General features: G+C 44.5%; 1 protein-coding gene across 1 annotated transcript; it reads left to right on the top strand.

The window, feature by feature from the left end:
- On the top strand, positions 1-25,649 carry LOC145342693 (5-hydroxytryptamine receptor 2A-like). Its single transcript, XM_080188251.1, has 3 exons — positions 1-395; positions 20,526-20,726; positions 24,729-25,649. The coding sequence occupies exons 1-3, from the start codon at positions 95-97 to the stop codon at positions 25,547-25,549; spliced, it is 1,323 nt and encodes a 440-aa protein (XP_080044377.1). The 5' UTR covers positions 1-94; the 3' UTR covers positions 25,550-25,649.
- The last annotated feature ends 2,294 nt before the right edge of the window (positions 25,650-27,943 follow it).

The following is a 27,943-nucleotide window of genomic DNA, read 5'->3' as shown; positions in this document are numbered from 1 at the left end:
GGCATTTCAGATCTCATTTAAAGAAGTACTTCACAACCTGTCATCATTGCTACAGTTCCGTGTCTCTTGGCATTTCAGCATTCACAGTGTTCTGATGGCCAGATACATCAACAGCTCTTACACCCTGAACCAGAGTTTGACCGCAGGGGAAATATTTAATGCCTCAGGCCCAGAGGACATCTCGCGCACAACCATCTCAAAAAAGAACTGGCCAGCCTTGCTGATTCTCATCATCGTCGTGTTGACTATTGGGGGCAATATATTAGTGATCTTGGCGGTTTCACTGGAGAAAAAGCTACAAAATGCCACCAACTACTTCCTAATGTCGCTGGCTGTTGCTGATATGCTGGTGGGAATTTTAGTTATGCCGGTCTCCCTAATTACTATTCTCTACGGTAAGTTCTGTTTGGGTTTCATCAATGTTGCTGACAACCTGGCTGGAAAAACCTCTCCCAAAATTGTTCACAGATTTCAATTAAATGTAGCAATCAACCCAGTTGGAATTGTAAATGGCCTGAGACGTGTAAGATAATTAACTTTCTCTTTCAGTGACAATGGAATCAATCAGATTCCAGTATTAAGCAAAGGAGCACAATTTATCATATTGTGAATCTCCTTAGTGCTCAGTTGGACATAACAAGAACAGCAATAGGGTTACACGTGCATTTAAGACTAGGCTTAATTGGAATCTAATACATTTAAAGATTGTGGATGTCCTAATTAAAATAATAAAAGCATAAGTTTTAAAATTATTTAGGAAATACTTAAAGTGTGGTCATTTAATTAGATTTAAACATCGCAAGATTTGGCTCAATTACACCTGTTTTTAGTGGCGCTACAAGTGATGTACAAGTGCTACATCTGCAGCGCACACTCACACTTCTAGTGTGAACTGTGCTGGGCAGACATTTTGTGACAACATTACTGGTTTCCCAGGAGGCATACAGAGTAGGCAGACTATAACATTAATCAATATATAACACTAATCAAATGCCAATATTGCCACTTTGGAGCTCAACCCTGAATTATACTATCTCTTCAAATGCTAGTTGACTAACTTCCACTAGTTTTCACTGGAATTCTAGGAGTGTTTTATAGTTTTCAGATTTCCTTCAGGATGTCAAAGTTCACAGGGAATGATGTGGCATGGACTGAGGGACTTTATTCTGGCTCTGAGGATTCTGCACACTGCACTTGCTCTCAAACCTAGGTGCGGTTGTATGGATCCCTCTTGCCACAAACTACTTCCTGCAGCAGAGAGAAAGAGTAGAAGTGGCACAGAGGGTAAGTTGCTGACAAAGGAAGGAGGAAGCCATATCCACCCGATGGAATAAATCACCCCCTTTAATGTGGCCATGAACTTGGATGTGTCAGGCCTCTTCCAAAATTTATTTATTAGTCATGAGTGAGGCTTAAGTCAACACTACAATGAAGTTACTGTGAAGTTCCCCTACTAGCCACACTCCGGTGCCTCTTTAGGTCAATTCACCTAACCTTCAACCTTCATCCTTCAACTGTGGAAGGAAACTGGGGCACCCGAAGGAAACCCACACAGACACGGGGAGAATGTGACAACTCCACACAGTGATCCAAGCTGAGAATCAAACTCATGTCCCTGGCGCTGTGAGGCAGCAGTGCTACCCATTGTACCACTGTGCCTCCCCGAGGCTGGAGTTGGATCTATTTACACAAATCCCATTTCACTGCAGCATAAGGATGGCAGCGAGACTCTGCATTCCAAGACAACCAAATCTATTTCATTCTATCTTGCCAGAGAGGAACAGGCAGGGCAAGCACACAGCTTCATGAGGTTTTCCCATTGGTCCAGAGTGACATTAATTGCATGCTCATCACTTTTCAACTATTGCATGTAAATTCTGAGATGTACCACAACCAAAAAGGATTACATTCCCTCGTTGTCCGATCATGTATGACCGTACACAGCATATCATGCAGCTCAATGCTCAGTATACTGGCTGCAGTCATGATGCCTTCATTGTGTGATGGTTTACTTTGCCATCTGCATGCTGTTATGACCATGTTAGCTGGTTCCCCTCTATTTGACCTCCATGGTTAGTCACAACAAAGATTTTTTTTAAAGTTTATTTATTAGTCACAAGTATGGATTACATTAACACTGCAATGAAGTTACTGTGAAATTCCCCTTTAAGTTTAAGCTTCTTTTTCACAAGGATGATCCTTTTTGGAATGCAAATGTATTTAGTTATTTTTTCAGTGAGTAATAAGAAGCCAATCAAACAAGATTTTTTTTTGAGTTAAAGAATGAGCAAATTTATTAGTCGTTACTCCCAAAAGAAAAAAAATGATACCAAGCATTTAACCCTGATGCAGTCATACATGCACACACACACACACACACACACACACATACACACACACACACACACACACACACATAACGCACTCACACACATATATGCACACATGCACACATGTCAGGGATAAAGAAGTTTGAATCCAATGAAAAGTTTAAAGAATATTCAGTTAAGTGTTTTCATTGTCCTTGAGGCATAGATTTTTGTAACTGATTAGTTAGTTTTGTGGATATGATAGATGTGAAGAAATTCCAATTATTATAAGATTTCAGTTTGCTGGTAGATTTCTATTAAAGTTGACTTCTGAGATAGGAAATACATTTGTTCCAAAAAAGAGAGGGTGAAAGATCCCAGCTTTCTGCCTGTTTCCTCTTCTATGAACTTCCTTGAAATCTCTTCTGCAGCTTGTGCTTCAAATACTTCACCCATTATGTATTTTCAAGAGGTTATGGGTGGGCCTGTCTGTGCCATTGTTTCAATATCCCATACTTTGTACTTTTAAAGTCTCTCCGTTAGACAGCAACAGTTTTGATGGGTATGTGGATTATAGGAAATGACTCTCTCATTGTCCATATCATGAGGGTTATTTGTTTGTTATATCATGAGGGTTATTTGTTTGTTATTTGCCTTCACTTTGGAAAATGACCTTGCATTTTTAAGTAGTTTGTTCTGTCTCATTTCCAATTACAAAATTTTCAGTCCTTTGACAGTGGAAAAATCGTATTATCAAAAATAAAGAGGCATAGCATTGTGGCACTGCATGTATATCTCATCACATCAAACAAGAGAGCGGGTGCGAGACAACATCAAATCTCCTTCGACTATATTACTATGATGCTGGGGCACAACCCAGATGCAGCTGGGTAATGTGCAAACAACTAAAACATTACAAGGAAGCTGCCCACAATGATTTAGTAGTGCCTGTTTTCTTTTATTCAATCGTGGGACATGGGTACGGCTGGCTGGCCAGCATTTATTGCCCATCTGTACTCGCCCTTGAGAAGCTGCTGGTGAGCTGCCTTCTTCAAGTGTTACAGTCGATGTTCAGTGGGTTGACCCACAGTGCTGTTTAAAGAGGGAAATTCAGGATTTTGACTCAGCGACTGCGAAATTACGGCAATATATTTCCAAGTCAGGATGGTGAGCGGCTTGGAGGAGAACGTGTGCCTTCATGTAGTTCTTGTCTTCCATTTTCCTTTTTCATTCCTAATGCTCCCATACAGTGCTATCCCTGCCCACAAAATGATACTGAAAGGTTGTTGACTGTCAGTGGAGACCTCAAGTAACCCAAGGCCTAAAAGTCCAGATTGCAGACTGTACCACCTCAGCACAGCTGGCAATGGACCCTCCCCCCCCAACCCCACTGATCCAATTTCAAGCAGAGAGCTGTCGACCCACCTTCCCCCCATCTCCACCGATCTCAAGCAGGGCACCATCGTATCCTTCTTCCTCCTACTAATCTCAAGCAGAGAGCCCTTAGATGCTCGGCATTTACCTCCTCACTAGCTGGAGCGCCCGCATTGTAGAACACGTCTTTTTCGCGCCAAATCTGGATTGGCGAATGCGGTGGTAAAGGGGGAAGCGCCAATAAAGTTGGGCGTGCAGCCTATTAAGTCAGTTTAATGCATGCAAATTCATTTAAATGGTTGTCACGCCCGTTTCGGGCACGGTCCCGAGCGAGGTCATTTTGGACTTTGATAAAGGGGGTGCGGAGGTGGGCATGGATTGCGCTACTTGCCTCATACCTGACTTTACTAAGTTTTCGCGCCTGAAAACGGGCGCAACATGATGGTAAGATCAGGTCCTTCCAAAATGATTAGGGTTTTGCTTGAGTAAAAACTATTCGCTCTCCTGGCTAAGCCAACCAGAGGAGATAGATTTAAAATCGTTGGCACAACATCCAGAGAAGGGAAGGCGAGCAAAATTGTTTTCACTCTGAACATGTTGGGATCTGCAACATTTTATACAGCTTCTTGAGGTTGAGGGATCCTAGAGATTTACAGGCACAAAACAAGGATCTGAGGCAACTGCTGTTTCAAAGTGTTAGAGGGCCAATTCTGTTCTTCTGTGCAGTAAGTTTCTATGGTGTTCCATGGTTCTATTTTTGTATCCGCAGCCTTGAAGCAGCAATTGATTGATACACTTGGCAAAGTTTATTCAGTACTTGCAGGGATTACAGCAGATAAAGACACCACAGGGTTTAGCTGACCTGAACAGTCCCACATTCAAATCAACTCACCACGTACATTGCCTCTGAGAACAGAGAAGGAAAGCTTGTATTTATAAAATGCCACAATAAAGGGAATACAAATTGCTGCACAGTTAATGTGACATCTTTTGGGAACCGGGGACAAGCTGGAGAAGACACTGAATGATGCGTCTTATGTGGTTTACAGAAAGTGGATGGAAGTCGACAATTGATGATCATTGTTAATAATGACTTGAATTATTTTCTCATTGGAATAGCCAAAAAAACTTGTGGCAAAACAACTCGCAAATTGCAAGAGATTATAATGTGAAATGTTACGCTTTAATGTTTAATCCTAGTTTAGTTCAAGACCTTGAATGAAACACTTCAACTACCTCTGTTTCTGCTGAGGATAGGCTTTGTTTTAATATGCAGATTCCACAATAATACAAGTCATGCACTTATAAGTGAGGAGGACCAATAAATTCTTTACAAGTTCTACAAAGGGAACTTTATTGTAATATTCATACAGTATTATAGTAAAATAGCAATGACCTTCATCTGACAAGCTGTATTACCAATGTTAGAATTCTCTCCAAAAAATCTAAGTGTCAAATTCACGTGAAAACTAGAGTAAATCTCAATGGTTTTTTTCCAGCCTGTTTCCTGAAATGGATCTCCCACTCTGTGCGTGGCAGAGGTCAGTTGTGTGATTAGCATTAAAAACCAGGGTATAGTGCCTATTCCCTCTGAAGAGGCTGAAACCAGCGCAATGAGTAGGACTCCGCGCGTGCACACATCTCCGAGAGATCACTAAAAAGAGCACAGACATTGCTGGCCTCGCCACTGGCCCTCATCACCACCACCACCCACTCCATGGACATTGCTGGCCCCCATCCTCGCGCCACATACATTGCTGGTTGGCCTCATCACTAGCCTCTCACCTCCACCCTCCACCACACGCGCCTCTCGACCACCTCCTCGCCCCCCCAACCCGGCAAGTCCCCATGGACATTGCTAGTCTCTCACCCACCCCCACCATGGACATCACGGCCCTCTCACACCCTCCCCCATGGACATCACTGCCCTCTCACACCCTCCCCCATGGACATCACTGCCCTCTCACACCCTCCCCCATGGACATCACTGCCCTCTCACACCCTCCCCCATGGACACCACTGCCCTCTCACACCCTCCCCCATGGACATCACTGCCCTCTCACACCCTCCCCCATGGACCCCACTGCCCTCTCACACCCTCCCCCATGGACATCACTGCCCTCTCACACCCTCCCCCATGGACATCACTGCCCTCTCACACCCTCCCCCATGGACATCACTGCCCTCTCACACCCTCCCCCATGGACATCACTGCCCTCTCACACCCTCCCCCATGGACACCACTGCCCTCTCACACCCTCCCCCATGGACGTCACTGCCCTCTCACACTCTCCTCTATGGACATGGCTGCCCTCTCACACTCTCTTCTGTGGACATTGCTGGCCTCTTATCCCTCCCATCTCCCAAGGACATCGCTGCCTCTCCATTCCCCTCCCCTCCAATTCACACATACTGGCCTCACTGCTGCTTTGCACAGAAATAGTGCTGAGCTGCCATGCACACCCCCTGCCTCCGAACATCCCCCCTTGCTGTTTGAGAGCCTTGAGTATTGTATCCACTGGACACAGTACCTTGTTGAATGAAAGCCAATCAGCACCCTGGGCAATGGCTCACTATTGAAACTAGGTTCCCTTTACACTTCTCACAAGGAATTTTTATTAACTGACTGCGCCTGGATTCCCCTAACAGGCCAGAGTTGTATATAAGCTGCAATAATGGGCACACAGCTAGTCACACTAGGAAGGTGGCTGGAAAGAAACCGGTCCTGAGGTTCTGCCAGGCTGACCAGACCCTCCTTATGGACACAGTGGTGGAGAGGCATCAGCTGCTGTTCTCCACTCAGGGCCATCGCCCAAGGCCCGCGCCACAAATGCATTGAGGAGGGAGGTGGCAGCTGCAGTTAATGCCAGGACCTTGACACTTGGGTCCGGGGAACAGGGTCAGAAGAAACTGAACGATCTTCTTCAGGCAGTAAGGTTATGTCCCCGCAGGAAAAAAAATGCACGCAACCAGTGAGGGAGGGCACAGACTGGTGGTGGTGCCACCTGATCTGCAGCACCTGATGGTCTGCGAGCAGCGTGCCCTGGAATTGACAGAGGGAGAATCAATGCCTAGAATGGTGACTGAGAGTCAGGTCAGCGTCCAGCGTGCAAGGAAGCATCAACTTAACCCTCTTCTTAAGTCTTCTTTGAAGTAAGTGCAATGCTGCACAGGCTGCTTTCCCGCCCTTTCCCTAATGTGAGCTCTTTATTATAGTGCTGGACCCTGATGCTCCAGGCCCCTCGGGCGTCAGCACCCCCTGCCCACCCCTCCCTTCCGCTGCTAATGAAGAAACTCCCCAGGACATCTCGACGACACCTTGGAGGGAGGCCTTGAAGACTCCTCTAAGACAGCAGGAGTGTTCAGCACTGGCATCAACCACGCAACCCACCAGCACAGAGACTATTAATCCAGTGGGTCATTTTAGTGCTGAGGCTTCTGGGTCACTTATTGGTGAGCACATCATCGACACTGATGGACATTGGGCGGTGAGCACATCCGAGGGCTCGGGCACACGGAAGCCCGCAGGAGGTAAGGATTCAGCTGGCCCCAAGCCAGATGCCAGGTCTCAGAGTTCGCTCGTGATGGAGATGCATCAGTAAACCTGGGGAGCTGTGGAAGGGCTGTCAGCATCCAGGCTGCGACTGCAAGGCCGTTTTGAGGAGTCCAACAGGAGGTGGTGCCGACGCAGCGTGCAAACTAGGCCAATACTGTCAGGGTGGCGTCCACAGTGGAAAATCTGTCTCTGGGATCTGACCTCATGGGAGACGGGGCGCAGGCCATCCTGGAGACACAGCAGGCCAGGGCTACGGTGTCGGGGGCACGTGAGAAACACTGCTGGCCATGGCCGGATCCCTCGCTTGCTTTCAGGAGACACAGCAAGCCGTGGCTGTGAGCCTCGACAACTTAGCCCAGGCTCAGAGGGCTACTGCTGGGGGGCTCCAGGGCCTGGCTCGCTCGCAGAATGCTGTAGCAGAGGGGCTCCAGGGGTTGGCCCAGTCTCAGAGGGCCAGGACTGAGTGATCGCAGACCATGGGGCAGACGCTTTTGGGCCTGCAGGACTGGCAGAGCCAGGTGATGCTGAGGCTTGTGAAGCTCAGTCCAGCTGCACTGGTGTCCTATGGAGTGTCCCTGGGGCCTCTAGGCACCTCAAGGGAAGATGAAGGGTTAGAGCCCATGCAAGGAGCTTCCACCCAGGATGATACGAGACCTTCCAATTCCCCCCTTCCCCACATTGGGGCATCTCAGGGCTGGCTGCACGAACAGGTTGGCACAGAAACAGTGTCATCTGTAAGTCACCGGGGCCCTTCAGGTCCTGGCTACCCAGGGGACGGCCGCTAAGGGCATCACAGGCACAGGGTGTGCATCACAGCTGGACACTGTGATGCGCAGTTATGTGAAGTGGGCTGTTATCAAGGCCTCCCTCACTGCCCTACCCTGCCGGGCACCTGAATCCGTTCTCTGAATCCTCACATGATAGGGCATCCACTTCGGCCTGTTGCCACTCCTCCTCCTGCTCCAGCTGGTCTCCCCGCTGCTGCACAGTGTTGTGCAGGATGCAGCACTCAATGACAATGCCTGAAACACACACACAGGGTCGTATTGCAGGGCATTCCAGAGTGGCTCAGGCAGTGGAACCAGCACCTCGATCAGGTCTGTGCAACGCTCTCATACGGACCACGTGGCAGCGTGGGCTTCGTTGTAGTGGGTCTCCGCCTCGGTCTCAGGCCTCCGCACTGGCATCATCAGCCATGACCTCAGTGGATAGCCCTTGTGCCATACGAGCCATCCGGCAACCTGGGCTAGTCTTCAAAGAGTCCAAGGATGTTCGACCGCCTCAGCACAAAGAAAGTTGCCATGTTCATCCAATGGTCACAGGCAATCTGCATTCTCAGGGCGTGGAACCTCTTGCAGTTGATGAATGGTTGCCCCTCACCTCATGGGCACCACAGGGCGATGGGCGTCCTGTCCACTGCCCTGTGAACACGGGGCATCACGGCAATGACAGCGAAGCCTATAGCTGAGCCTGGCCAACATCAAAATGTATCTATTGATCTGCCCGGATGCACAAAGCATCTGTGACCTGGTGAACACATCGGTGTACTGAGGCCTGTGGGATCCCACAGAGGTCACCAATTGGTGCCTGAACTGACCCTGTTGTGTAGAAGTTAAAGGCCACCATCACCTTAACTTCAACTGGCAGGGGTGGCTGTCCCTCCCCTCAGATGCCAAGTGTGCCAGCACCTCACACAAGTGCTGGACCGTGTCCTTGCCTAATCGGAGCAGACAGTAGCACATAATCTCCGACTGCCCCTTGAATGAATGCCTGGTCCAGTACCGCCTTTGCCTCGGCATCCTCTCTGGTCACCCCTTTCGGGAAACTGCTCTCCCATCTCCCTGGCCTCCAGCAGCAGCCTCCTCCCCTCCTTCATGTGGGCCTCCCACTGGCTGCTCATGCAGTGGCCTCCCCACCCCCTCCACCTCCTGAGCTGCCTCCTCCTCAGCTGCCACCATGCTGGCCAGTTTGAAATCAATCAGTCCCAAATCCATTCTGCACAGTGGGGGTTAGAGAGAGAGAGAGAGAGATTGATAGATTCATGTCATTGCTTGCATCTATCCCAGCATCACTCCCCCTCCCTCCCCCATCCCTCACTGGGAGCAGTATTCCCACTTGGTGATGCTGGTCACACAACACAATCGGTGGCGCCAGGCATCACCTGATTAGGTTGTCATTGGCATCATGAACACAGCTGGCAGGGAGGGTATGCAGGTCGATGTGAGGGCGTGACCATTGCGATCCCTTGATCCATTGCCATGAGTGCATTCCTTTCCAAGCATGTGCTTGGACACGCGGCAAGGACAGACGCCTAATTATCACAAGGTGTGTTCCCATTCACTGCTGAATACATACAGTTTGAGTGTCTGTGTTAACCTGAGCGCCCCGCTTGGAGCACCAGCTGCTTGAACTGATTAACCCTCAAGTAGCACGTGGTGTCCTTTCCTCCTCCCTAAAACCCCAGCACTCAGTCCAGTCCCTCACCACAGCCCACACCCAGGACAATGGAACAGCACAGAGCAGCCTGGCCAGCACTCCGTTAAGGGCCCAACACTAGAGGAACAGCCCAGTGACTGCAGAGAGCAGCCTGGCCAGCAGTCCATTAAGGGCCCCACTCTACCTCACAGGGCCAGGGCCAGATCTCCAGGAAGCTCCCCACTGCAAGTAGCCAATCTCCAGGCTTTGCCTCCAACCTCCCCAGCACTCCAGGGGCTGCAGCTCCATCAAACTTATCCCCTTACTCCTGTTCAATGCTGCTATGCCAACTCCCACAGAGTTCCCACAACTTTCTCCTCACCCTAGCTATGACTGTAACATTACATTCTGCACTCTCTCATTTCCTGCTCTATGAACACTATGTTTTGTCTGTATAGCGCACGAGAAACAATACTTTTCACTGTATGTTAATACATGTGACAATAATAAATCAAATCAAATCAAATCCCGACTTTGAGTTAGCAGTTGTAAACTGCGCCAGAGTAACATCATGCCAGAGAGGTGGGAGACGTTAGGGAGGGCAAAGGTTGTTGTCACGAACCCACTAATGAGCTGCTAAGGTATGTAAATGCTTGCAAATGTCCATTACGCTAATTTTCAGCGTGGTTCTGTTGGCACCTAAAAACTTGTGTTGGGAGATGCTATTGGGACCGGAACGCATGTGCAAATCCTACAAATCAGTCGATGCAAAAAATCTCTTGGCTCGCTACACTAAAAAAAAAGCACACCTGGATGGGAGAATCACCCCCAAGTCTGGGAGGAACCAGACATTCTGCCTTGACTGTATTGTTTTCTTTATCCTAGGGCCACAGGCTCTCAGCTAAGCTGCTGTTTCTCTGAAGATTAAAGAGTGCAGAATGTGTGATTATTGCTATCGATAGGATCATTCATTTAAAGACAGTTATAAAATAAATCATGAGAAGGTGAAATTAATAAACAAAACCCCTCTCTGAAAAAAAACTGCAAGGACTAATACTTATCATGTCTGCATTCTTTTCCCAGGTCAACCAAAAGGGGTGTCACTTTCTTCATCATTCATCTACATTCCTTCCTTAATAGATGCAGCACGTAAAATTGCTTTAGTTGTTAACCCTTCCTACAAATCAGTTCCTTTCTCATAATTTGATGTTGTGGTTCAGGCATTAAGTGGAACTTGAGTTTCGAAATATATGGTGTGCCCACTGACTGGATAGGTAGCAGATTGATGTTTCTGCTCACGAATATATCCCTTGCCTGCTCCATCAGTTTTGAAAGATACCTAGCCTTCATACACCTCCTGCTTCCTCGTGAAGTTGGAAAGACAAATAGCGTTGAAATTAGCGCACACTGTCTCACATTCAGGCCCTGAACACTGTTTCAGAGAATTGATTCTTTCAAACTGCTGTTTGGGCTGTTTAAGCAGCAAGGTGGCACAGCAGTTAGCACTTCAGCCTCACAGCGCCAGGGACCCAGCTTGGATCACTGTCTGTGCAGAGTCTGCAAGTTGTCTGTGTTTGTTTCCTCCTGGTGCTCTGGTTTCCTCCCACAGTCTGAAAAACGTGCAAGTTAGGCGCATTGGCCATGCTAAATTCTCCCTTTGTGTACCCGATCAGATGCCGGAGTGTGGCAACTAGGGGATTTTCACAGTAATTTCATTGCAGTGTTAATGTAAGCCTACTTGTAACACTAACAAATAAACTTTAAGTTGCCAAACCACCAGCACTGGCCTGAAGCCTCTAGGAATTGAAGATTAATCTCCTGGACCCCGGCCAAAAAGAAAAATCGCTGGATTGTTTAAAAAATATCTGTGATTTTCTTTTTGTTTTGAAAATCAACATTAGTTGTGAAAATATTGGAAATGTGGCAAAAAAGCCAGTTTGACTGACTGTCAGAAATTATTCACTCAAACAAAAGAGTCCATTCACTTTCCAATCGGCTTAGGAAGGCTACATGGCCCAAGAATGAGCAAGTCAGATGACCAATAACAGGAATAGGAGATGGTGGGCAGTGTGACAAAATCTTTTAAATCAGAGAATCCTTACACTGCAGAAGGAGGCCATTAGGACCATTGCATCTGCGGTGACAACAATCCCACCCAAAAATCCCTGTGACCCCACGTATTTACCCTGCTAAACCTCCTGACACTAAAGGGACAATTTAGCATGGCCAAACAACCTAACCTACACATCTTTGGACTGTGGGAGGAAACTGGAGGAAACCCACAAAGACATGGGGAGAACGTGCAAACTCCAGACATTCACCAAGGCTGGAATTGAACCCGGGTCCCTTGCACTGTGAGGCAGCAGTGCTAACCATGGTGCCACCGTGCCACTCAAATCTCCCAGAAGACAAGGAAGTTAACTATGAAAGGTCTGACACTAAGACATGCGGAAGAGCAAAGGGGCCTTGGCGTATTTGTCCTTAGTTCTCTGAAGGTAGAAAGGCAGGTTAATAGAGTGGGTGAAAAAGGTATATGGCCTTTATCAATTGGGTGCAGATTACAAAAGCAGGGAGGTCATGAGATAGTTGCATAGTACTTTGGTGAGGCCACAGCTGGAGTACTGTGCGCAGTTCTGGTCACCACATTATAGGAAGGACATGAACGCACTGGAGAAGGTGCAGAGGACATCAAGATATTGCCTGGATGAACATTTAAGTTAAAAAGAGAGGTTGGATAGGCTTGGGGCAGAGAATACTGAGGGACATAGATAGGGTGGATAGGGAGCAGGTGTTTCTCTTAGTTGAAGGGGACACAAGGGGACACAAGTTAAAAGTGAGGGGTGGGAGGTTTAAGGGAAATTTGAGGAAAAATCTTTTTATCCAGAGGGTGGTGGCCATCTGGAATGCACTGCCTGGGAGGGTGGTGGAGGCGGGATGTCTCACATCCTTTAAAAAGTACTTGGCGTACCATAACATTCAAGGCTATAGGTCAAGTTCTGACAAATGGGATTAGGTGGGCAGGCCAGGGACTTGCATGCTTCGGTGCAGTCTCAATGGGCCAAAGGGTCTCTCCTGCACTGCAGTATTCTATGATTCTGTGACATCCTGAGGACTGAGTTGAGGAGGAACTTCTTCACACAAAGGGTTGTGAATCTGTGGAATTCTCTGCCCAGTGAAGCAGTTGAGGCTACCTCATTGAATGTTTTTAAGGCAAGGATAGATATATTTTTGAACAGTAAAGGAATTAAGGGCTATATTGACTGGGCAGGTAAGTGGAGCCAAGTCCACAAAAAGATCAGCCATGATCTTATTAAATGGTGGAGCAGGCTCGGGGGGCCAGATGGCCTACTCCTGGTCCTAGTTCTTATGTTCTTATGTTTTTATCTAATCAGAACTGTTGACTCTAAGATTCGTGCTGATAGATCAACTACAATTCAAGAATGACTGGACTCAGTGCTTTAATTCAAGAGCTCTTATGATAAACAAACAAGTGTGTAAAATAAAACAAGGCAAGCTTATGGTAATGTCTTTATTCCAAATCTAATTTAATTTCATGACTATATTTTCTGACCTGACTGAAATGACTGAGAATTTTCCAAACTTCTTTCTTAATAAGGTCATATATCAATTCATGTTACTCATTACAACCACTTCAGTCTAGTTTATGTCATTTTAAATGAAAAGTCACCAGGTTACAGTGTTCTGAAGATTAACCTAGTCTTAGCCTTTTCCCACATTATAATTGTATCCAGGAAGGATTACAGGCAGCCTAAGATTGCTTTTGTCAATAGGAGTGCTGCTGGTAGCATGGAAAAAAAGTATTTATTTTTTGCGATCAAACTTCAGATTGACAAATTATCTTTCCATTACTGAATAGACCACCAGGAAGCAGCAGGAGACAATCAAGAGCACAATTTAAATGCGATAAAACTAAATTTAATGTGTTTTTACCTTTTACTTTAAATAGTCCATCCAGAATATATGCCAATGGGCACAGAAATGTAAGTATAACCATTTGTCTTTCAACTGTTCCACTGCCTCCATTTGAACTGTGAACATATAACAGATAGCACATTTTATCAATCTCAAATGACTGCAGGATGCATTGCAATCTCCATGTCCTGGAGCTGAACACTTCCTAACTAGTTCCATGCTCAGTGACGTTATGTTATCACTAATGTAAGTCAAGTGCCTTGCTTCTATACTGGCTGCATATAAAGAAACTGCATACATTGTACTCAAGGTTTAACTCAATCTGCCACCAAACAAATGTAGATTTTACATTTGATAAATTTTGGACTTTGGCTATGCAGAAATTACAAGTTCAAAAGTTGACCATTGCTGTTTTCCAGAAAGAGGTTGAATGCAGCAACTATGATGAATAGGACATGTTCAATTCCAGCCTCGGGTGACTGTCTGTGTGGAGTTTGCACGTTCTTCCCGTGTCCGCATGGGTTTTCTCCAGGTGCTCCGGATCCTCCCACTGTCCAAAGATGCGCTGATTACGTTGATTGGCCATGCTAAATTGCCCCTTACTGCCAGTTGGACTAGCAGGGGAAATACGTGGTGTGATGGGGATAAGGCTGGGTGGGATTGTTCTCAGTGCAGGCTCGATGGGTTGAATGGCCTCCTTCTGCACTGTGGAGATTCTATGGTTCTACTTGAAACAATGTGAGAATACCTTTGCTTTGCTTTTACAATGGCAAATTTCTTAATAATGTTGTGTTTTTCTTCAATAAACCTTTGGCACCCAAACTTTAAGAGTCATGAGGCCTTAAATAATCTTAAATCCCAATCATTGACTCTGTCTACACTTTCCACTGCCTCAGCAAAGCAGCCAGCATAATTAAGGACCCTACGCACCCCGGACATACTCTCTTCCACCTTCTTCCTTCAGGAAAAAGATACAAAAGTCTGAGGTCACATACTAGCCGATGCAAGAACAGCTCCTTCCCCGCTGTTGTCAGACTTCTGAATGGACCTACCTTGCATTAAGTTGATCTTTCTCTACAGCCTAGCTATAACTGTAATACTATATTCTTCAGTCTCTTGTTTCCTTCTCTCTGAATGGTATGTTTTGTCTGTATAGCGCACAAGAAACAATACTTTTCACTGAATGTTAATACATGTGACAATAATAAATCAAATCAAACCAAACCAAAAATAAGATCATCCTGGCTAGTAGTTCCTCATGATCAAACTAAATTTTGTATCTCTCATTTTTAGTTGTGTTTATACTTTTCTATCCTAAATTCAGTACATAGGGTTGCATAATTTATTGAAAACTTCATGTGAAGCCAAGGCTTATTGAAATCCATTATTGTACCTGGGAAAACTACTTTTCTCAAAGACGGTGCTACAATAGGAGCTTTCTATGATTGGTATGTCACACTAGAACAACAGCTTCATTAGTGTTATTTTGAAAAAACTATTTTCTGGAGGGGCCATGATTTGATTTAACATAGTCTCTGAATTTGTCCCTTGACCTTTTCCCCTTCCCTCTTCCCTCTCAACCATCACCTCCAACCTTTGACTCCTAACCTTTAAACACACCAAACTTTCTGTTGCCTACACCACTCTCATTTTATCTTCTACATTGCTCTAACATCACCTTGTGACACATGTTTGACTCTTCCCCTCCTTCAGCACTGGTCAAATTATTTCCCATCTTCTAACACGTATTGTCCTGTGACAACACATGACCCAATGTGTTCAGCCGGTCTCTATGCAAGGGAGTCACTATTTAAAAGTAGGGAGATAGGCATTTAAGACAGAGATTAGGAGAATTTTTTTCTCTCAGAGGCTCATGAGTCTTTGGAACGTCCTTCCTCAAAAGGCGGTGGAAGCAGAGTTATTGAATAAATTTCAGCTAGATAGATTATTGATTGACAAGGGGTGAAAGATTATCGGCGTAGACAGGGATGTGGGGTAGAGGTTACAATCAGACCAGCCACCATGTAGCAGGGTGAAGAGTCGATTGGCCTACTCTTGCTCCTAATACATTTGTATGTATGTGCTATGTACTATAATTAAAATCTTGCATCTGAATGCACTTCTTCTAACTGCCTCACTTATCCTCTATTATAACTCTGCCATCATTTTTTTTAAGTTTAATTATTAGTCACAAGTAAGGCTTACATTAACACTGCAATGAAGTTACCGTGAAAATACCCTGGTCGCCACATTTTGCTGCCTGTTCGGGTCAATGCACCTAACCAGCATGCCTTTCAGACTGTGGGAGAAAACTGGAGCAACCGGAGGAAACGCATACAGACAGGGGGAGACTGTACAAACTCCAACAGACAGTGATCCAAGCCAGGAATTGAACCCAGGTCCTGCGTCTACATATTGTCTGATACACCATCAGCAAAACCATATGTCATATTTTATAGGGTGGATTTTAATTAGGGTAACCAGCTGAATAGGTCTGCCAGGGGTATTCCCAATCCTGCCAATGGTAGGTCTGCCCATTTGAAAGCCCAATGTTATCACTGTGTTGCCATTGAACTGTGAGTTCCATGCTGCTGCTCGCTGGCTCTAGGCTGGTGGGATTACAAATGGTCTGGAGGTCAGCGGTGGGAAGTAATCAATTAGATAGAAATTAAGGCCGGAGTAATGACAGTAATCATACGTTCATACCTGCAAGCACCTGGCCCCATAAAAAGAATTGTAAAATTTAACCCTTTCTAGAAACCACCCTAGCTGAACCACAGAGTAAAGTTGGGACAGAACATGCACAATGAATGCACAAGGATCCTTTAAAATCATTATTGGGATTTATGCCATAGGTCTCAACTAATATATGGGGAAATCTGAAATGGGCAGGGCATCAGCCACCAAGAAAAAGGCCTTTCCAAGCATAGCAATGACCAGAATGCTGGCATAAACCAGGGTGGCAACCCATGAGCGGTCGACTGCAATCTCATGAAGCCACTAAATAAATGTCTCAGAGGAACTAAGTTTAGATGCGATGGAGGTGAGCAGTCATTTTTGGACAGCAGTCAAAACATTCTGGAGATAGTGAAATGAGTTGAAGCTGGAATTAGGGTTTAGGGGTGAGGGACTATTTCAGCAGGAGTGTCTCCTAATAGAATACACAGGAAGGATAAAATCTATGACCAAGGAAACACAAGTGAGAAGATTGATCGGCTGAGTGGATTTATTCTTTGCTTTTCTATGCTCTGAAAAGGGAATTAAACTGTTCCTGTAAATCCCACCATTATAAGGGATAAAAACAATATTACTATATTTCACATAATGTGGATAAATTGCTTAATCTTCTCTTTCCTGCCACACTTCCTTTTGTTGTATGACCACCACATGGAACAGTCAATTCTAGAATTATTTTTTCTTCACTGTCTTCATAAACTTCATTTGTGATCCAAAACAATACTGCAATGAAGTATTGTAATCTCATCCTCATGGACTGATCTTTCTTCATACATTCTTTCCTCAGGCAATTGATGTAGGATTTTACTCTGAGTTTTGGGTTACACTTTTCATGTGGATACTAAGTTGTCCTCTGCATAAACTATATTATAGTAATCTATTTTCCACTCCTGTAATAGTGTACAGTTTTAGCCTGATTATTTAAAAAAAAGATAGAATTGCATTAGGAGTTCAAAAAGAGTTCCATTTATCTCAATCATGGGGTAATGAACTTACCTTATGAAGAAAGATGTTGAAGAGTTTCAGCCGATATCCGTTGAAGTTTAGAAGAATGAGAGGTGAAACAAATTAATTTGGAGGAAACTTGATAGGATGGATGCAAGGTGGATGTTTCCACTTGTGGGGGAGACAAGAACGAGGGAATACAGGTTAAAAATAAGACTGAAATGAGAATAATTTGTTTTTCTCTCAAAGGGTATTAGAATCATAGAATCCCTGCAGTGCAAAAAGAGGCCATTTGGCCCATCGTGTCTGCACCGACAACAATCCCTCACTGGCCCGATTCCCATAACCTCACGCTTTTCCCCTGACACTAAGGGGCAGTTTAGCATGGTCAATTAACCTAAACTGCACATCTTTGGACTGTGGGAGGAAACCGGAGCACCAAGAGGAAACCCACACAGGCATGAGGACAATGTACAAACTCCACACAGACAGTGACCTGAGACTGGAATTGAACCTAAGTCCCTGGCACTGCGAGGCAGCAGTGCTAACCACCGTGCCACCCCAAACATAAATAGCAGTGAATGGTTTCGATCTATCGACCTCTGGGTTATGGGCTGGACCCAGCACGCTCCCACTGTGCCACTGTACTGTTAGTATATGAAATTCTCTTTTCCAGAACACAGCAAATTCTCTGAATTTATTCCAGGCAGAATTGGACAGATTTTTGATAAAGAATTGAGTTAAGGTTTGGGGGGGGTGCAAACAGCAAATGGAGTTAAGACAATATGGCACATCAATAATGATCACTCCTGTTCGTAGGTCCTATGTTCGTATTGTTAGGGACCAGATCAGAAACTCCAAGGTATAACATTCCAAAGGGATCATATGTATTCAGGTTCATGATGCTGAGAGTGAAACAGCAAGAAGTTAGGAGCAAGAATTTATTGAAAAAATAATGCCGTGTAAATGATGTTCATTGTCTAAATTATGTAAATTAGCTAGTAAATTGTGGCAAGATAGCTTAGGAAAATAGATACTCTGATCTATCTTGTGAGATTTATAAGGTTGCTCTATTTGCACATTAATTACGCATGCCACGAATAGTTATGTTCAGTAATTAACAATGGGAGTACCTTTACATAGTTAATGATTGCCAATCAATCTCTTTGGTTCAGAAAGAGAATAATTAGAATCATAGAACCCTACAGTGCAGGAAGAGGCCCTTCGGCCCATCAAGTCTACACTGAACACAATTCCACCCAGGCCCTACCCCCATATCTCTACATACTAAACCCACTAATCCCTCTAACCTACACATCCCTGGACACTAAGGGGCAATTTCTTAGCATGGCCAATCAACCTAACCTCCACATCTTTGGACTGTGGGAGGAAACCGGAGCACCCGGAGGAAACCCACGCAGACACGAGGAGAATGTGCAAACTCCACACTGACAGCGACCTGAGCCGAGAATCGAACCCAGGACCCTGGAGCTGTGAAGCAGCAGTGCTAACCACTGTGCTATCGTGCCTCCCAAATTGAAGGTGTGGAGTCTCTTTCCTGCAGGAGATTTTCAAAGTGTGAAATTTTACATTTTTAAATTTCGTTTTGTACTGTTTTCCCCTTTCTCATAATTCAAACATCCTTTTTATTTCTTTATTTTGCTTTCTGTCACTGATTTGACATCGACCCCACCCATAATAATACACCCTCCTTCTCACTCCTCCCTCTGTTTATTTCTTGTCTTATGAGGAACGGTTGAGCAGGTTGGGTTTCTTTCATACAGTTTAGAAAAATGAGTGACCTTACTGAACCATGCAGTGTTTTGAGGGAGCTTGACAGGTTAGACGCTGAGCGAATCCTTCCTCTCACAGGGATCCTGAGACTAGAAGTCACAGCTTAAAAATAAGGATTCTCCTTATGAGATATGAGGAGGAGCATCTTGAAACTTTAGAATTCTCTTCACCAGGGAGCAACAAAGTCATTGACTGCATTCAAGATTGATTTAGACAGATTTTTGATCTACAAGGGAGTCAAGGGACCCATAAGAAAACTGAATAAAGGGCACAATCAGCTCAACGTGAATCAACCAAATGGTCTGTATTTTAGGATCTTATGATTTTAATCCATGGTGGCACAGTGGTTAGCACTGCTGCCTCACAATGCCAGGGTCCTGGGTTCAATTCTGGCCTCGGGTCACAGCCTGTGTGGAATGTTCTGCCTGTGTCTGCGTGTGTTTACTTCAGGTGCTCCAGTCTCTTCCCACACCCCAAGGATGTGCAGGTTAGATGGATTGGCCTCGTTTAATTGCTCCTTTATGTCGGAGGGATTAGCAGTGTAAATACACGAGGTTATGGGGTAAGGGTCTGGGTGGGATTGTAGTCAGCGCAGACTCGATGGCCCTAATGGCCTCCATCTGCACGTAAGGATTTCTATGATTACAAAAGGAGGTGCGCTGTTGGTGCTATTGTTCACCAAGTTTCTTGGCATTCTTGTTGACCATGCTATGTCGTCATCAGCACATGCTTGCAACAACTTACTGGGCAAAACAGTTTTCAGCTGAAGTGGGCAGGAGAATATGTAATATTAATCAGGCATTCATGAGATGAAAACTTTGAGCCAAGCATTACAGTAAAGTCAATAGCAGTGCTCTTTTAAATGGGCAGAATAGATGTTCTGTTATGATTTCTTGATGCAAGTCAGCATACAGTGAGGACTAGCACTGCATAGCAGACTGTTACATCTCCAGATTTTGTGCTTATCTTTGTGTTTTCTAACAACTGCTCTCACAACTACAGCTCAATAAAATGAAATGGAAAATAATGTCACAGATTTCAGCATGAAGTAAGATGCTGGAGTTGGACTGGGGTAGGCACATTAAGAAGCCTCACAACACCAGGTTAAAGTCCAATAGGTTTATTTGGTATCATTAGCTTTTACAGCATTGCCCCTTCATCAGGGGCAGCACCCTGAAAGTTTGTGCTACCAAATAAACCTGTTGGACTTTAACCTGGTGTTGTGAAACTTCTTATCATCACTGAAGGACTCTTAAGATCACTGGGGACAATCAGAACAAGACAAGTAGAGCAGTAAGTTACTTCGCTGAGAAGATATCATTTGCACTGCCCCAAACCACATGTTGTTTAAAGAGTGGAAGACCAAGGTGGTCTGGAGAGAAAAATCAAGGGATTGTTGATCTCCCACACTTAAATGCATTAATATAAAATTCCACTTTTAATCTAAGAAGTTTGTGTTTCAGACAATACCTGGCCTTTCTCAGAAAAGTTGTGTCCCATCTGGATTTACTTGGATGTTCTCTTTTCCACTGCGTCCATCATGCATCTCTGTGCAATATCACTGGATCGTTACGTGGGAATACGCAATCCTATCGAGCACAGTCGCTTCAACTCACGAACCAAAGCTATTATAAAACTAACTGCCGTCTGGACCATTTCAATAGGTAAGCATTACATTTGCTTCTAAGCCCATATCATGTAGAACATTACGCATGTTTGAATTCATGATGTTAGTAGCATCAATCCATTCCTTCACATTTCATTAAATAGAGTTTCAGAAAACTGTGCGGTACAATCCCGAATACTGCTTTTATGTATTTGCTATGAACGTTGCCAGCTAATCAGCCTAATCTTTTGAATATCACTGCTGCCATATAAAGCATTTTGTTTTGTTTTTGTTCAACTGTAATAGAAAATAACCTGGAAATTAGCAACCCTGTATACTTCCAATCCAATAATTTGTGTTGATGTATCTCTTTTGATATGGCAGAAAATGATGGAGTTAGTCTTTCCAATGTTTGCTGGAAGAACATTTCAGAGAGGTGATGGAGAGGTGAACTGGCTATCATCAGCAGACTGATGGAAGATGACCCCCTATCTTTGTAAAGGCATTTCCAAGCAGTGGTAAATAGATGAGGAAGAGGAGGGAATCAAGGCTGAATGAAGTCCAGAAATGGTGCTGTAAGGGGTGGGAAGAGCAAATGTTGCTGGAAATATTTGAATGATTCGGTGGCTAAGAGTTAAGTCACAGGCCCACCAGGTAGACAGAGGCAGAGAGATGCTGGAGGATCTGATGTTGTGATTGACTACATTGCAAGCTGCAAAAAAGATCAAGAAAGGTAAGGATGTTTTGATCTGAGTCAGGCAGAATATCTTTTTGTCTTTGGATGAGACTGTTTCAGTCCAATAGCATGGGAAGAAACTTAATTTGGAAGGATTCAAATCGGGTGTTCCAGGAGAGATGGATATTGACCCAAGAGGTGTCCAGAGAGTGTAGACAGAAGCAAAGAAAATCGGTGTAGGAGTAGGCCATTCGACCCTTTGAGCCTGCACCACTAGTCAATATGATCATGCACTTTCAGTATCCCACATCCACTTTCTCTTCATACCCCTTAATCCCTTTAGCCGCAAGGGCTACGTCCAGCTCCCTCCTGAACATATCTAATGAACTGCTTCCTATGGTAGAGAGCTCCACAGGTTGTCTGAGTGAAGAAGTTCTTCCTCATCTCCGTTCTGGAAGTCCTTAGTTCTGGACTTCCCCAACACTGGGGACATTCTTCCCATATCCAGCCTATCTAGTCCAATCAGGATTTTATATGTTCCAAGAGATCCCTTCTCATTCTTCTAAATTCCAGTCAGCACAAGCCCAGTCAATCCAGTCTTTTAAGAATGGCAGTCCTGCCATTCCGAGAATCAGTCTGGTGAACCTTCGCTGGACTCCCTCAATTGCAAGAACACCCTTCCTCAGACTAGGAGACCAAACTGCACACAATATTCAGGGTGTGGCCTCACCAAGGCCTTGTATAACTGCAGCAAGTCATCTCTACTCCTGTACTTAAATCCTCTTGCTATGAAGGCCAGTATGCCATTAGCTTTGCTCATTGCCTCTTGTACCTGCATGCCAATCTTCAGCGACTGTCCCACCTTGACACCCAGGTCACACTGCACTTCTCTTTTTCCTAATCTGCCACTATTCAAAAAAATAATCTTCCTTCTTGGTTTTGCTGCCAAAGTGGATAACCTCACATTTATCCACATTACATTGCATTTGCCAAGTATTTGCCCACTCAGTCAGCTGCCCAAGTCACCCTGCAGCCCCTTAGCATCCTCCTCACAGCACACAACACCACCAGCTTAGTGCCATCTACAAATTTAGAGATAGTGCATTTGATTCCTTTGTCCAAATCATTAATGTATATTGAGAATAGCTGGAGTCCCAGCACTGAACCCAGCGGTACCCCAATAGTCACTGCCTATCACCCTGAAAAGAACCCATTTATTCCCACTTTCTGCTTCCTGTCTGCCAATAAGTTCTCTATTCATGTCAACACATTACCCCCAGTACTATGCATTTTTATTTTGCTCACTAATCTCTTGTATGGGGCCTTGTCAAAAGCCTTTTGGAAGTCCAGATACACAACATCCATTGTTTCACCCCTTGACCACACTACTGGTCCCATCCTCAAAAAATTCTAGATGATTTGTCAAGCACGATTTCCCATTAGTGAATTCAGGCAACCTTGGACCGATTCTGTCATTACTTTCCAAATGCTCAGTTATTACATCCTTAATAATTGATTCCAGGATTTTCCCCATCACTGATGTCAGGCTAACAAGTCTATGAGTCCCCATTTTCTCTCTCCCTCCTTTTTTAAAAAGTAGGGTTACATTAGCTACCTTCCAATCCGTTGGAACTCTTCCAGACTCTATAATATGCTACAAAAGGATCATCACTGTGTCCACTATTTCAAGGGCCATTGGCTTAAGTACTCTGGAGTACAGAGCATCAGGCCCTGGGGACTTATCAGGTTTTAATCCCAGCAATTTTCCTAATACAATTTCCTGACTAATAAGGATTTCCTTCAGTCCCTCCTTTATGTTAGGCCTTCTGTCCCCTAGTATTCCTGGAAGGTTATTTGTGTCTTCCTTATTGAAGGCAAATTCAAAGTATTTGTTCAATTGGTCTGCCATCTCTTTATGCCCAATGTGAATTCACCTGATTCTAACTGTAATGGATTTGTCTCACCAGTCTTTTTCTCTTCATGTATCGATAGAAACTTTTAGTCAATTTTTTATATTTTCTGCAAGGGCAGAAGCCATGGCCTCTTATACACTCCGTGCCAATTAGTACCCTGCATTCACCTCCATGGTCCCAATAGCTTGCATACCAATTCAAGACCAATGCCAGTTCATGCCACCCCCACCTCCCCCATCCACTTCCAATTCCCCTTATAGCTCCTGTCCTCATTATGCATGCTTGACTGAAAGCTTAGATTCATAAAAGTCCTGACATTCAACATGAAGCATGACCCTCCAGTCAATCAGTGGCTGGGTCTAACTCCCATCCAAATAACAGTGGAAGGTAGACTCTCAAGGGTGCAGGGCCAACAGTCATACAATCATACGTCAGCAGTCCCACTCCCTGAGGTGGGAGCTGCCAATGCAGGTAGATGAGAGGGCTCCTCCTGATGAAAGCATCTTCCGAAGAGCTTGAAAAGGCCACACTGCCAGGCTATCAACTTAGAGAGGCAATCCCTCCACTGGATGGTTGGCTGTGGCTTTATAGCCATTGTGGGTGCCGGGGGGCCCTAAAAAATAAAGACCTTACCCCAGGCCTCCCACTTACTTCTTGAGGAATGTTTATGTTAACAGTTTGCCAGAAGCAGCAAACAACCAGTATTCCAGCACTTAACTCATGTCAAGGAGTCCAATACCACAGATTACTTGTCAAAATACGCAACGGGCATCAGCATTATAGCGGAAAAGTGAAGAACAAGAGGAAAGTCAGATGTATGGCTTACCCCCATCTTTGAAGTCAGGGATGTCTATGGTGCCTCATTCTCTGATTTATTGTTTGTTACCCATTCATAACAGAATGTTGCAGGGCTGCCAATCTTTGATTGGGTCGGTTGATTGTGAGATCGGCTATCTCTATCTGAGGCATGTTGCAGCTGTGGCTGTTGCGTGCATCTATTGTGTTTTAGCTTCACCAGAATGGCACTTCAGGTGTTGTGTATTCCTCGTGGCTTTCAAAATAGAACTGGATAATTATCTGAAGGGAGAATATTTATATGGAAAAGGCAGGGATGCGCGAGTGGTTGAGTTGTTCTCACAGAGAGCCGGCACAGACATGTTGGACTGAAAAGCCTCTTTCTATGCTGTAACTAATCTATGATTCTACGCAAGGATATAACCATTAGTAATCTTTAAAGAACTGGAAGAGATTCAGACCAGCCATTTCCATGATGATTTTGAAGTGGAAACCAATGGCAAATAGTGATTAGAATGTGGGTGGTGGAAAAAACAAGGCTTGGCAACAACTTCTTGTTGTCACATTCTGGATCCCCTTGCATGACCTTTCTCCATTTTGCCCTCAGTTTAATTAAGTAAGCTTGTTTTAAGTATTTTGCATAATTTCATAATCTGTTTGAAACTATTTCTTTCAGGCATATCCATGCCAATCCCAGTCATCGGCATTCAAGATGAATCCAGGGTTTTCATTGACAACAGCTGTGTTATAAACGATGAAAGCTTTGTCCTTGTGGGTTCATTTGTAGCATTCTTTATCCCTCTGATTATAATGGTCTTTACATATTGCCTGACTGTACAGGCTCTGCAGAAACAGATCAGTGTGTTTTTAGGTGATCAGAAACAAAAGCGAACAAGCTTGCACGTCTTTAAAAAGGACAACTTAGGGGAAATTGCCACAGTGATAGAAAGATCAGAGACTCCAGACGCAAGTCCAAAGCCACCTTTGAATAAGGAATCTCGGCTCTTCCGAAAAGGAACAATGCACTCGATCAACAATGAACAGAGGGCTTCAAAGGTTCTTGGAATTGTCTTCTTTTTGTTCGTTGTCATGTGGTGCCCCTTCTTCATCACTAATGTCATGTTTGTTATCTGCAAGGATTCCTGCAATGAAGCCATCATTGGAGAACTGCTAAATGTATTTGTCTGGATTGGTTATACCTCATCCGGTGTCAATCCACTAGTTTACACACTCTTTAACGGAACTTACCGCCGAGCTTTTTCCCGCTATATTCGTTGCCAGTACAACGTCAGAAGAACCAGAAATCACTTCACAATCATTGCTTCCACATCAGCAATATACAACCGAAATTTGGAAATGACTGCCATGAACAATGGAAATAAATCAGTGAATAATGAATTGAAAGTTCCTGATGAAAGACTACGTGTAACACTGGGATCGACGGAGTCTTCTATAGACAATTGCATTGTTATCAGTGAAAAAGTTAGCTGTGTGTAATGTTGGGCCTAAAAGACTAGGCTATTTATTATAAACAGTATGTGGCCTAGCAAACTAGGCCATTAGTTTTGCATGTACTGTGAGGCCTAACTTTACTAGGCTACTAACTGTGCGTAATGAGGGGCCTAGAATACTAGGCCACAAACGCAATTAAATGACTGTAATTAATATACATAGATCAGAAAATGTTTATTGTCTGGTTGAAAGATTTAAAACCATATTACGCTGTGAAATATATATATATATGTAATATATATATAGGATGTATATCATGTGGATAGATAGTTAACTGATAATGCTATAGTCTCTTAAAGCATTTCGAATAACTACATGTTTCTCCAACATCGTAATGAGTGACTGACTACCTCTTCCAGCTGCGGAGCTCGGACAGGATGGCTGGACTGGTTTGGATATTTTAATAGATTTATTAAATAGGATTGTAAAATATGGCGGACATCAGAAATCTGGAAAGAAAACAAAAAAAAGTTGCAAATCCTCAGCAGCTCAGGGACAGAAAAACAGACGTAATGTTTCAGGTTAACAACTTTTCATCAGAACTGAGAAAATTTAGAGACATAACAGTTTTCAAGCAACTACAGAAGTTTGGTGTGAATTTTACCACTGCCTGAACTCAACAGTGAGTTCAACAATTTCAGTCAGAGCAGTGGCTCCTATTCTTTCAGACAGTAGACACCAGTAATAATTTTGCTTTGGCCACTTCCTGCCCCTACAGACTCAACTTCTGTTTCATTTAGTGCTAAGTTACCGGCCCCTTTATTTTTCCCCTTACAGTATCATTTCTTTTGTCAGTTAATCTCTCCTGCCTTCCTGCCTTAGGGAAGATCCAATTGTAGATCTTCCCTAATGTTCCTACCTTCCACATCCCCCACCTCCCCCCGCCTCCTCACCCCCAGCCTCCCACCTCCTTTTCCCTGCCTCTGTGCTTCTTTAAGATCTGTTACCTCTCAAACATTCTCCATGTTCTGATGAGAGGCCACTGATCTAAAACCTCAGCAGGAAGCTTCCCAGCCCCACAGAGACAAGCTTGGTGATAGAGCCAGCAGCGTACTGACGTGTTCCGGCCTCTGAGCAATTTTGCTAGATACAGCATTAAGTTAGCAGGAGTAACATGCCTGGCACCAGTGGGCAGATATCTGAGACATTAATTGATAAAATTGGCGGCAACTTACTGATGAATCTAAGATTTGCTGTGTTTGCATGGGGCCCCACTTTGTCTCCAACTTACCTACTCACTGTGGGTACAGTAAGAAGTCTCACAACACCAGGTTAAAGTCCAACAGATTTAGTTGAAAGCATGAGCTTTCAAAATGCTGCCTCTCTATCAGGTGAGTTGGACTTTAACCTGGCATTGCGAGACTCCTTGCTGTGCCTACCCCAGTCCAACGCCAGCATCTCCACATCATTCTCACAGTGAGATGAGAGCAGAATTGGAGATCGGGGCACCCTGAGGTCAGCATGACATTTTAATTCGGAGAATCCAAAATAGCAATCCTTAGCACCAGATAAGGTTTTCAAATGGGTCCCCTTACCTGCCAAGGAATCCACTGGATAGTGCAGGGTGGGAGGGATTACCTGTCAGTCACATATTAAGAATCACTCCTTCATCTTGCGCTACCCTCTCCTGCTCAATGAACACAGCCTTTAGACTGGCCTCCCTTTGCCTTCGGCACTCTAATTGGCTCTCCTGCCTATACCACTCACCTGCTGTCCCTAATTGGACAGCACACATAGAGGTGACCAATTCAGTTGGCTGCCTCTCAGAAAATAACACAAGCAGTCAGGCAGACTCCAAACACCAGTGGGGTCATGACCTGGAAATGGACCTAATGTTTGAAAATTATTAAAGACCAACTCTCTCCACAGGTGACCTATTGAGTATTTCTAATATTTTCTGGTTGTGTTATGCCTTTAGGTACATTGATTAGTGCCAGAAGGGGTGGCATGGTGACACAGTGGTTAGCACTGCTACCAGATAGCACCAGGGACCTGGGTTCAATTCCCCACTTGTGTTGCTGCCTATGTCGAGTTTGCTCATTCTCCCCATGTCTGCATGGGTTTCCCCTGGGTGCTCCAGTTCCCCCCACAGTCCAAAAGAAGTGCTGGTTAGGTTCTTTGGCCATGCTAAATTCTCACTCAATATACCCAAACAGGTGCCAGAGCGTGGAGACTAGGGGATTTTTCACAGTAACTTCATTGCAGTGTGAATGTAAACCTACTTTGTGAAACTAATAAATAAACTTAAATTTAAATGTTAGCTGGTATGAAACCTACAGCTATTTTTGTATTGACCATATCCCTGGACCATTGCAAGCATGCTTTCTTCTGAAGTTGTTGAAAAGCAAGATTGTGGGAGAGTTTGTTTATCACTTTACG

The sequence above is a fragment of the Carcharhinus amblyrhynchos genome, chromosome 4 (assembly GCF_965287045.1).
Source record: "Carcharhinus amblyrhynchos chromosome 4, sCarAmb.v2.hapA, whole genome shotgun sequence".
In the NCBI taxonomy this organism is placed as follows: Eukaryota; Metazoa; Chordata; class Chondrichthyes; order Carcharhiniformes; family Carcharhinidae; genus Carcharhinus; species Carcharhinus amblyrhynchos.
This window is presented reverse-complemented; position numbering and strand designations above follow the sequence as displayed.